The 12,342-nt window shown below is 43.2% G+C and overlaps 1 protein-coding gene across 6 annotated transcripts in view; it reads left to right on the forward strand.

Moving 5' to 3' along the window:
• Nucleotides 1–12,342, forward strand: part of Tnik (TRAF2 and NCK interacting kinase) — a 417,009-nt gene that overhangs the window by 278,909 nt on the left and 125,758 nt on the right. For all 6 annotated transcript variants that reach the window (XM_026782809.1, XM_026782806.1, XM_013347814.2 and 3 more), the window contains exons 5-7: nt 4,227–4,337; nt 6,808–6,898; nt 9,205–9,335. In XM_026782809.1, the coding sequence (XP_026638610.1) occupies nt 4,227–4,337; nt 6,808–6,898; nt 9,205–9,335 (333 nt within the window). The remainder of the gene's footprint in view (nt 1–4,226; nt 4,338–6,807; nt 6,899–9,204; nt 9,336–12,342) is intronic.

Below are 12,342 nucleotides of genomic sequence, written 5' to 3' on the forward strand. Positions count from 1 at the left end.
CATGCATTATCATACATGACAAGTAAAAAAAACATCCAAACCTTTAACAGCTACTTTTTAAAATTGATGTTCATATAAGTAACATCCATTGCCATCTCAATCTGTTGATGTGTGCTTAAAGGATTTTAAGTCTGTAGGCTTCTTTTCCATTATCTTTTCTTCCTCCCAAGCCATTTGTTTGTGAAGAAATTATTTGTCTAGGACTGGAGTGATGGTTCAGAGATTAAGAGCACTGACTGTTCTTCCAGAGGTCCTGAGTTCAATCCCCATCAACCACATGGTGGCTCACAACCATCTATAATGAGATCTGGTGCCCTCTTCTGGCCTGAAAGCATACATGCAGGCAGATATTGTACACACAATAAATAAATAAATCTTTTTTTTTTAAAAAGAAACTATTTGTCTAAACAGGTTTCCTAGTCTAAGCTGCATCCTGTGTCCCTCAGTCCTCCAGTTTCCCATGAGGTAGGCGGTTGGCACTCAAGGTTGGGGCAGATTTACGTTTGTGGGGTTTGTTTGTTGTTTCAGCAATGCTGACTCATAGACAGTTCTGCGTTCTCGTCTTATGAGACAAGCCGTATTTATTTCTTACATTTTCAAGTTAGCTATCATGGATGATCGACTCCCAGTGTGTTAGTTTCTTAGGAGGTATAAAATAGTGATGTTCTAATCGTCTTCTACCTTTCTAATTGTCAGGTAGAATACTTATCTTTATGAATAGACATTTTCTACATTTTGTTATTTAAGTATCCACTATTAGAGTTATATAAGAAAGCCAGGATAGGGCTGGAGATGACTCAGTAGGCATGAATACCTGCTGTGCAGGAGTGAGGACCCGAGTTCAGGTCTCCAGCGCTCACATAGGAACAGACTAGGAGAGCTGAAAGGTAAGGGTACCATTGGGCTGTCTTCTGGACATGAGATTGCCCTTGCAATAACAAACACATAATAGCCACAACTCCCCTAAGAAATAGGGGAGGAGGAAATGGACAGAACACAGGGGTAGAAGTGGGAATGGTTGTGAAGACAAATGGAGAGTAGAGAGAAGGTCGCTGGGGTGAGTGTAATCACAATGCAGTGTATATAGATATAAAATTAACTCTTTTATTAAAAGTTTGAGCGGCCTTGTGAGGAATCAGTTGATAAAGGGAAATAAATAATAGGGGTCGCAAAGTTTGGCATGGTCGAGCACATATAATCGCAGTGCTGGGGGCGGGACAGAAAGGCTGATCCCTTGGGCTTGCTGGCCCAGCCTAATAAAACACCTGGGAGCTCCAGGTTCAGGGAGTGACCCTGTCTCTCAAGGGACAAGGCAAGAGCTACAGAGGAGCACACTCGTGTCCTCCTCCAGCCTCCATACACGTGCTTTGGCGTGTACTCCATCAGGGGTACGTGTACACGAACAACAAAGCCAGGACAGCTCCAGGTTCTCACTTCACGAATCCGTTTGTCCTCTCAAGTCTGTCTTTTCTTCCCATTGTGCCAGTTTTCTCTTTGCGAGTGGCTTCATCATCACATTCTGTGTTTCTAGGCAACGCCATTGCTTTGGTGTGATACTCATTATACCAATTATCTTTTCTCTGGCCACTGCAAGCTTGTCAAATTGACCCCCGAATCCTTGATGTGATTCTGTGGTCTTTGTGAGCTGCCTGGCTATCACATATGAAAGAAGTTTAGCTCTTCCCGATTGGAATGGAGTTTATTCTAACCTCCATAGTTCCCATTTCCCTACAGAAGTTTCCTGTCAGCCTGGCTCTAGAAAAGATAACAAGAGTTTCCTATGAGAGCCAGCTTTGCTCCAACTGTCTGTCAGATCAGAGCAGGCTCTAGGAACTTGTGGGTGAAATTCATTTTGTGTGTTTTTGTTTGTTTTCTTTTGAACCAGGGTCTCATGTAGCCCAAGCTGGCCTCAAACACACTTTGGAAGAATAGAGCTAACCTTGAATATCTGCTCTTCCTGCCTCCACCTCCCAATGTGGGGTTCACAGGTGGTATTGAGGGTCAACCCCAGGGCTTTGCACATGCTAGGCAAACACAATACATCTGAGCTGCATCCTCAGCACCATTTGTGAATTTTTTGGAGTCTACCAGGCATATAGAGAAAGAGGAACACAATTGCACAGTTTAATTTCTGCCTAAAGATTTTGCACCCAGTTGGGTAATTTTTCCCCTTTTTCCTCTCTCTCTGTCTCTCTCTCTCTCTCTCTGTCTCTCTCTCTCTGTCTCTCTCTCTCTGTCTCTCTCTCTCTGTCTCTCTCTCTCTCTGTCTCTCTCTCTCTGTCTCTCTCTCTCTGTCTCTCTCTCTGTCTCTGTCTCTGTGTGTGTGTGTGTTCACATGCATGTCTGTGTGCTATCTGTTTTGCATGTGTGTGCATGTGTGCATCTGTGCATGTGAAAGGAATACAGCTGATGTCAGATCATCCGGGATCTCTCTTAGACGTTATTCCCTGAGGCAGGATCTATCAGCCAAACACAGAGCTCACTGATATGGCCGCTCTCACTAAGCAGCTCCATCTTCTTAAGCCCAAGGGATCAGCCTTTCTGTCCTGCCCCCAGCACTGCGATTATATGTGCTCTACCATACCAAACTTTGCGAGGCCAGATTTTCAGATGGGCAGCCAAAGGCATCCGTATCATGTGGGTCCTGACTCCTGGGTCCACACACTCTTCCCAGTCAGATCTTTCACCTCTGAGCCCTCTCCCTGAGCTCCTGGAGGTGTCTTTTACGGAGCTAGTGACACAGAGCTGATACACACATATGGGCTCTATTATGTCTCTGCTTTGTTTCTCTCTCTCCTATTAAATTGGGGATTGATTACTAATTATTATAAATTATTTGTAATTAATTACAAAAGCAATGTTCTTCTAACTAAAAGGGCCTTTGTTGAAGACTACGTAAAAGAGAAAGGATGAAATGGAGCTGCTTTTTCTAAACCTGGGAATGAATGGGAAAGCCCGGATTCCGGATTCTAGTCTGCAGCAATGCTTACCCTCTGCCCGTTTTATAAAGTTGCTGAGTGCAGTAATGAGTTTATATTTATAGACTGCTTGGAGCTTTTTGGATGAAAGGTGCTAAATTAGAGTTTATTGTTTATTGAGTTTATTTGATGTGTCCAACCTCCTGGGAACACTTACTGAAGTTAATTAAAACCAGATCGTCTGCCCTCTGACAGCTTACAGTGTCACATCTAAACCAATAACATAAACAGCCTGCACTAGCGTTGGCCTAACCGGGACTTCCTCTTTGGACAGAGGAAGGCTCCTGCTGTGTTGACACAGAGATGGCCTTCACTTCATCTGAGTTGTTGATCTGACCCTATTTCATAAAAACAAACAAAGAAGCAAGCCTTAGAATAAGGGGAATGTTCCTTATTTCTGGCTATAAATTATTGCTCAAAATAATTTGGTCAGCCATATAGGTTAGTACACTTGCCACCATGTCTGATGATCTGAGTTTGGTATCTATGACCTCCATGGTAGAAGGAGACACTGACCCACCTCAAGTGGTTCTATGTCTTACAGATATATGCATGCACACACATACATACTCATACACACACACACACACACACAACAAAACTAAAGTATAAAACTTTTTTTTGCAGATTTTAATATACTTTAATCAAGATTCTTAAATGTCAACACACCATGAGATGTGGCTTTTGTTCCAATGAAACAAGGCTCTCTATGCGTGCTCAGTATACAGTATCGATACATTCTCAGCAGAACAATCTAGCTGAGCTGCCTCTTCCATAATGTCATGTTGAATGTGGCATTTCGCTGTTATTCAAGTCCTTCATTAAGTTGGATAAAACAACTATTTAGCAAGTAAAAGAAACAAAAACAATCGTTAAGTTTTCAAAGTTTATAAAATTTATGCTAAGTTGTTTCTGAGTAAAAGGCCAGGAGGAACAGGAGTGGGGAAGCTGTGCCTGGGGTATTTTGGATGAGAAAAGACTATTTTCAAAAGAAAAGTCTCAGTGTTCACTAACACTTCCTCAATCAGCAATATCAAAAGTAACCTTTGCTCTCTGCGATTTCACAAAAACTTAATAGAAAGGATGGTGATTTAAATACTGTTTCATGATTACTACATTTTCATTGCAGGACTGGCATTCAGAAACTACAGACCAGAGGGCAGTGTGTGTGTGCTTTCTAACGTCAACTTAGTGAGGGAGTGAAGGCAAGCATGATCGTAACACATGGCTGTTTCCTTCTCTTGCCAGTTGGTGATGGAGTTCTGTGGTGCTGGCTCCGTCACTGACCTGATCAAGAACACGAAGGGCAACACACTTAAAGAAGAGTGGATCGCGTACATCTGCAGGGAGATCTTACGGGTAGGTGACAAGTGGGCACTGCCTTCCCCAGTTCCCTAGGTAACATGGGATGTCTGGGGAAATAGTCTACTCTGCTCAGTCTTGCTAGAAAAACTTCTAAGTGTGGTAGAAATGTATTTAATGGCTTTATTCTAACAGCTGGATGTGTACCCAGCTGCAGCCACTAACACTCCCTACTGTGCACATTCACTATGTTCCCTTTTAAAGGTGGGCCTTGCTCACCCCCACCCTGTTCTCTTTCCTCTTCTCTCTGCCACTTCTGCCACTAGAGGCCACTCTCCCCTCTCCCCTCCCTGTTTTTTCCATTCCCTTACATCTCCCTCCCTGCAATAAAAATTCCTCCATGTCGCATGGTATCTTTGTCTCTCATGCCGTTTTTTAAGTCTCAACATTCAGCATGCCTTTCGCTGACCAAACCATCTCCCCACCTCCATACTCCATTCTGAAAGCCAAAAGCTGTTATGACAAAAGATAGAAACGACCATGCATTGAGCACACAGGAGTTATTTGTGAAATAAAAATGAAAACACAATTTGGGAAGAAGCAAGATTAGGCGACTGATTTCCACGTTAGCTGAAAGTTCTCTCCACGGCTTTATCTGCCGTTAACTCCGTGTGAATTTCTATCTGCTGCTCAGTCACATGAAACCTTTAGTAGTTGAGGCCACCCAGTGGGCACCAGAATCTATGAGGCCCCTAGGAACAGTGCTGCTCTCTGCTACCAAGCCTGCCTGTCTTAGCCCTGCGGGAAAATCCAGCAGGAGACCAGCTGTTTGTTCCCAGGGATCTGAAGGCAGCACAGATATTCACCCTAGACTTCTTAAATGCCTAAAAACAGCGCATTTCTTCCCCCCTCCAGTTCATCCTCCCATATGATGTAAGCACCGGGGAAAGGAATGTTTGATCACCAGAGGTCCCTTGTTAGAGTGTTTTTGGATCAACTATTCACTGCACAGACTTTCGCTCGCATGTGTGCTCTGCTATAGCATCCCAACCACTCTGGTCCAGGATAAAGAGGAGCGGTCAGGCCTGCAAACACTTGCATTTATGTGCTACAAAAGAAGGCATTTAAAGCTGAGCACTGCCTACTTAGAGCCAAACTGACCAGATACAAAAGAAAATGTGAAGCCCAAAAAGTGCCTCCCACCATCCAATCACATACTTTTAGGCTGTTTCTCCAACAAGAAGTCAGATCAAGTGTGCGAGCATGAGACTTGTGGACATATGTGTATGCATGCCTTATCTTTTATATAGTGATGGATTGTGGTATTTATGAAGAACAAAAGAACAGAAAAATCATAATAGTATAACGACACTTGGGTGCCCGATAGCATGACGTCATAAGTACTAGACCATTGTCTTTTGATTATTGTCACAAAATTAGCAGTTTCAAAATTATCAATTTCTGAAGTGACATGGTAGGTGCCAACTAAGAAAGCAAATTATTTCCTTTTTGCGTGTGTGTGTGTGCATGTTTGTGCCTGTGTGAGCTATAAGGCTACCTCAGCTGTCATTCCTCAGCGGCTGTCCTTATTGCTTTACTAGAGACTTATTGTCTCTCACTGGCCTGGAAATCAACAACTTTGCTAGGCTGACTGTCAGGAAAGCACCGCCCCACCTCTGTTCTCCCCCAATGGTGATCCACCTAGCTCTGCCTCCCCAGCATTGTGAGCCCCTCCCCCTGACCCTCCAGCTATCCACCTAGCTCTGCCTCCCCAGCATTGTGAGCCCCCCCCAGTGATCCACCTAACTCTGCCTCCTCAGCTTTGTGAACCCCTCCCCTTGACCGTCCCCCCCCCAGCTATTTACCTAACTCTGCCTCCTCCGTATTGTGAGCCCCTCCCCATGCCCCCCCTGCTATCCAGCTAGCTCTGCCTCCCCTACATTGTGAGCACTGCCATTGGCTTGGCCCTTTGTCATCATGACGTCTAATGCAGTCCCCATTCTACAAGGCAAGGACCTGAATGACTGAGCTATCTCTCCAGTCCATTTTTTTCTCTAATGCAGCCCATACTGAGAAAGCCCTTGACAGGCCCAAAACATGTTTCATTGTGATTAATTGAAATGGAAGATACCTTGTAACTTGAAATACCTTCCCTAAAGTTAAATTTGATGAAGTCAGGTTAGTTTTCTATGTAAACCATTAATGTGCCCATTACAAATTAGCATACAGGCAGACTCATGTTCACAGCATCACGTTAACTGAGCTTCGAGCAGGTGGGAACCCATCCATGCCTTTGTCAATGTAGTTTGCTGTACTGGTATCAGATCTAATGTATTATGTTTAGCCTGATGTTATGTGTGTATTTCAGTTGGAACCAATTGTGTGCTGTGGTTGTATGCAGCAACATGCATGTATGAAAATGAGAGCAGACTCCTTTAAGTATCACTGGATGAGTTATTTGAGGGTGATTGTTAGCATTCAAAAATGTGCTATGTTCTCTTAACTTTCTCTCCTCTCCTCCCGCCAGGGCCTGAGTCACCTGCACCAGCACAAAGTGATTCACCGAGATATTAAAGGGCAGAATGTCTTACTGACTGAAAATGCAGAAGTTAAGCTAGGTACGCACAGCATCCCATGAGCTGTGGTCCTGCCGGAGTCGATCACCGTCAACAGTCCTTTTAGAACATTAAATCTGTCACTGTGGACGTGGGGGCGTTTCCCCAAAGAGGAAAGGAAAATGTTCTCCTTGCATACTCACAAAGCGTTTCCCCACTCATCCTGAAGAATGATTTGTGGGGTGATTGGAACCCTACGCTTAGACACCGTGTAGAGTATGTGGAGGGCCCCAACACCCCATGCATCTCACAATCTAAGTCCCTGCTGCTGTGACAGACAGGGGTGGCTCCAGGTTTCGGGTGTTTTCTGTTGTTTTGTTTCATCAAAAATATTCACATCAAGTCCTGCTAACTTCCCTGGCACTTGAGTTATTTTTAAATTCATTTTATAGTTCCCCATGGCATCTGTACAAAGAGGATTCTCAAGAGTCCATTTCCGGTGCACCCTGGTCACCCCACTTTATCCTGCTGGAGTTGGTGATGGGGAAACCCTGTTCTTCAGCTTGTCAGAACCTGTCCTAATTCCATCTCTACCACTGTTTCCTGAGTGAAAGGCAGCTTAGCAGAGGAAGGGCTACATTTACCCTTGCTCTGCTTGGCTCGCATTTCCAGGGAACTATCCAGCACTGGGGGAAAGAGGCAGCGAGAACTTGATGCACACAGTCACACCGCACTCACAGCCAGGAGCAGTAAATGCACACACACACTTTCTCCACTTGGAGACAGCCCATGACCCAGATCAAGAGAATGGAGCCACTCACAGTGGGTTTGGTCCTCCTGCAGACCAACCCCATCTAGACAAACTCTCAGAGACTCTCTTCCTGAGGTGGTTCTAAACTGAGCTAGGATGACAGCTAAAAACATTCTAGAGTCCTTCACAAAATAAAATCTGCACTTGCTCTCATTTTATTATCTCCAAGGAGTTTGCTAGTCATAGGAGTATTTCCAAAGAGATATGAGCATTTGCCCTTCCCTTTGGTTAAAATATATAATTTCCCATTCTATTGGCAATTGGAGTCAAGGGTTCATCACATGAACACTTTTCAAAACAATAGCATACACTGTGCAGGCTAAATGGATGCATTCATAGAGACTAGGTGATCGAGCCTTGGGGGATGTCCTGATGCTATTAACAAGCACTTGTTACAAATATAATGTATGCCACATCTCTCAAGAGGCACTTCGATTATCTCCTGTAAACAGGGTCATTCCACGTTGCCATCTTCATCTTTGCATTGTGGATTTGTAAAACCTAACATAAGGGTGATTTGCTTACTAGTCGCACTGCTAAACAGCGGCAGGAATGGTCTGGAAACTTGACAGACTGACACTAGCCCTTAGGTCTCAATTAGAGTTTTGTGTTACCCTTTGTGAACCCCTGACTTTTTGGTCTCAATGGAGTCTTGGTATAATCAAATACAGCAATTTGTGATTTCCTCACTGGTGTATTTATCCACTCAACCATGCATTTTAAGGGTATATGTTCACAGTATAGAAATGGTGGAAGGGACCAAATGCCCATTAAAAAGGAAGAAAACTGTAACATACACTACAACCTGCATGAGCTTTCAGGACATTGTGTTAAGAGAAATAAGATGCCCTCTGTGGGATTTCACTCATTGGAATAGCCAGTGTCCTAGAGACATGGGCAGGAGGACGGGGTGAAGTAGGGGTCATAGGTTGTTATTGCTCAATGGCATAGAATCTCATTGGTGGAGGATGAAAATGTTCTGAGGGATGAATGGTGATGATCTTAAGAGCTTTTCTGTCCCAGAAAATGTGCGTGAGAAGTGGTTCAAATCTATCCTAATCAGATTTCTATGGCTGTACTATCACACTATGACCGAAAGCGTCTTGGGTAAGGCAAGGGTGTATTTCAGCCCACGAGTCTCAGGTCAAAGTCCATCAGTGAGCCAAGTCGAAAGCAGGAACTCAAGGCAGGAGCTAGGAGACAGGAGCTGGAGCAGCAGCCATGGAGGAGAGCTGCACACTGGCTTGCTCGGTGCTACCTGCTCAGTTTCCTTTCTTATCTTGCTCTTGCCCAGGGATGACTCCACCCACATGGGCTAGGCCCTCCCACATCAACCATCTATCGTGAAAATGCCCTACAGATTTGCCTACATGCAACCTGATGGGGACATTTTCTCAGCTGTGGTTCCTCTCCATATATTGTGCCAAGCTGACCAAATAAATCAATCTAAAATCCTAACTTTTTGTCATATATATCTTACACATGAGGAATGCATATCCATTTTATTCTCACATACAGCCTGAGGTCCTAATCTAGGCAACTGTGCTCTCTTCAATAGTGGACTTCGGAGTGAGTGCCCAGCTTGACCGAACAGTGGGCAGGAGGAACACGTTCATTGGAACCCCCTACTGGATGGCACCAGAAGTCATTGCCTGTGATGAGAACCCAGATGCCACGTATGATTTCAAGGTATGGTTTCTTCAGTGTGCTGTGCAGCCGTGTCTGAACCCTAGTCCAATTTTGAGAAGGATAACACTCACAGGCATTTGTGTTTGTGATTTATGTGACACAATGGGAGAACTAGAAAACATTATTTGGACTAAGTTTGTAAGACACTCAAATAAGAATTGTTTAATGGACTCACCCATGATATTTGATTACCCATTTATAATATGATAGTGAAATTATTTCCTATGCTTTTAAATTTGCTTTTCTATCTTATTCTTGGGAAATAGATAAGGTTTATGTTTGGGGTTATATTTTAATTTTAGCAAAGTATATATTATTACCCTTTTTCATCTATTAATTTTTTAGATTCAATTTTTTACTGGTACATAAAATATTCCGATTGTACATATGAAAAGAGTCCCATGTAATATTTTCATATGTGCACACAGGTACAATATTTAAATCAGGATAAATATATTCATCTGCTAATGAATCCTATTTTAAGGTAAACAAATCTCAGAGGGCCCAAAGTAGTTGCTCAGTTGGTAAAGTTCTTGCCTCACAAGCATAAAAACCCAAGTCAGTCTTCCAGAACCCACATAAAAAAACAGCCATGGCGATGCACGTTTATAATCCTAGGCCTCACAGGCCAGTCAGCCAACCTAGCCATACTGGAAAGGTCAAAACCAGTGACTGACTCTGTCTCAAGAATCAAGGCTCCTGAAAAGTGATACCCAAGGTTGACTCCTGGCCTCCCCAGGTGCAGCAGACATACACCCGCACACACACACACACACACACTCACTCACAAACATTTGAGAACTCTTTCTTCTAGCTTTTTGAACCTGGCAGCACACTATTGTAATTACACTTGCTTACCACACAATAGCACACAGGAACTTCATGCTCCTAGCCAACTAGAGCACAGCACATGTTAAACCAAAATATGAATATTGGGGGCATCTTCTTGTAGTTACAAGACATCAGGTTGTTCATTTCCACAGACGTTTCTTCTCTGTAGGAGAATAAAGAGGGATGTAGGATGCTTTGGTTTTCCTCTAGTGTGGCATGGCATTTCACAGAAATCTGATATATTCCTTGTTACTTTCATAATAGACTGGAAGCATGCCACTAACATTCAACATTCAGGCCACGTTCAGTAGGATTCTCCTGGCAGCTCTCGTTGACTCAGTTCCTCTAGCGAATGATCTGACAAGCGTCACAGTTACAAGTCCCTCGAGAGCTACAGTGCCTGACCACATTGCTTTTGTATACATCCCTGTTAAGAGAAAGTGAAACTGTGGACAATGAGAACTAGAGCAACTGTAAAGTTCTCAGGTCATGCACAGGCAGAGACACTGTGTGGGCAAAAATAAAATACTATCTGGGGTTGGTTTGGAAGTCCAAGGACTTTCCCTCAAGACCAGTAATGAGGGCAGACCTTTACAGGTACACACCCAGTGGGTGATATTCTCTGAACTTTAGCTTGAACATGGGTTTCCCAACTCTTCATTTAGCTCTCTGTGGTCACTTGTCCCACCCTGCAAAGAAGAGTCTCGTGTGGTTTCGATGTGTCGTTTGTTATCTAGAGTGGTTATCATTTGATTTGTCTGGTTTGCCTTCTAAAGTGGCTTTATTTTTTTTAAAAAAAAGTGTTAAATCATCGTCCTAAGGGTTCTTTGGAAAAGAATCCTCAGGGCTCTTTGTTCCTGCAGTGTGGTCTAAGGAAATAGTTACTGTGTGCATATATTAATTTCATAGTTCCCATACCGAGAGTATATCTCAGGAATTTCTCTGTTAAAGTCCGCGTGCTTTTCCACATCTGGTTATGTTAAAATCAGGTGACAGCGATGCAGGCAGTACAGTCCTTGAGACCCAGTGTCTCTGAGCACTGGCGGAATCATTCACCTCTTTAGAAAAGTGTAAGCTTGGAAGTCTTGAAAACATAAAAATCCCCTCCTTCCTTCAAAGTTTGTCCCTCTGATAACCTGGCATCAGTCTGTCTGAGAGCAACTGCCACATTAAAAATTAATTCCCTGATAAAATAAATGTCACCTATTTAAACTGCTAATGATCAGCACATTTAAATAGTCCCATCTGCAAATCTGCCAGAGAATCGCTACATAGCCAGACGAGCTATGCATATTTTAATTGGCTGTAAACAATTCTTCAGACTGTAGTTATGTATGACAAATGCTACCCAGGTCTACATCTATGCCACAAACCACTTTCAAAATATAGCAGGAGTGAGCTGGAGGGGTGGCCCAGAGGCTAAGAGCACTTGTTACTCTCACAGATGATCTGAGGGTTCGAATCTGAGCACTGATGTGGTAGATCACAACCATCTATAACTCCAGTCCCAGGGGATCTGATGCCCTCTTCTGACCTCCAGTGGCACCATGTACATGCACGGTGCACAACACAATCACCATGTGCATGTGTGCTACACAGACACACTTGCAGAAAAATACCCAAATACATAAAGTAAATAAATCGAAATTTTAAAATAAGACAAATTATACCAAGAAGAAGCAGAGTGTCTAGATTTTTATTCCTGTCTTAATCTTTTAAGTGTCAGAGTGGGCCATATTATGTGCTGTGTATATTCTCTGTAGCATAGATAAGACCCTCGTAACTGACTTGTTTTTAGGAGAGAAACTAGAATAGCTTTTCCTTTTGGCCAACCCAAAGCTTGGAATGAAGTTCAGTTCTGGATGTTTTTATCAGATTATTGCTAAGAAATATTGTATAGAACTGATGAGATTCTAATATGAAAAGAATATTTAAAAATCCATAATTTAAAAAAAACCCTCACAGAGGAAATAGGTTCAACTGTGTCACTCATGTAGGCTGCAGTGTGAACTTGTTCATCAAGATTGTCATGCATGCAATTGTTCACAAGGAAGAAAACTCCATGCCTAGTGTATGAACTTTGCTGGTCACCAGTCGTGGGGAGAAGTGACTTGTCTGACATGTGAATGAAGAACAGAAAGCAGAAAGGATTCTGGGGAATCGTAGGGATTTGTTT

This window comes from Microtus ochrogaster, chromosome 1, assembly GCF_000317375.1.
Source record: "Microtus ochrogaster isolate Prairie Vole_2 chromosome 1, MicOch1.0, whole genome shotgun sequence".
Taxonomy (NCBI): Eukaryota; Metazoa; Chordata; class Mammalia; order Rodentia; family Cricetidae; genus Microtus; species Microtus ochrogaster.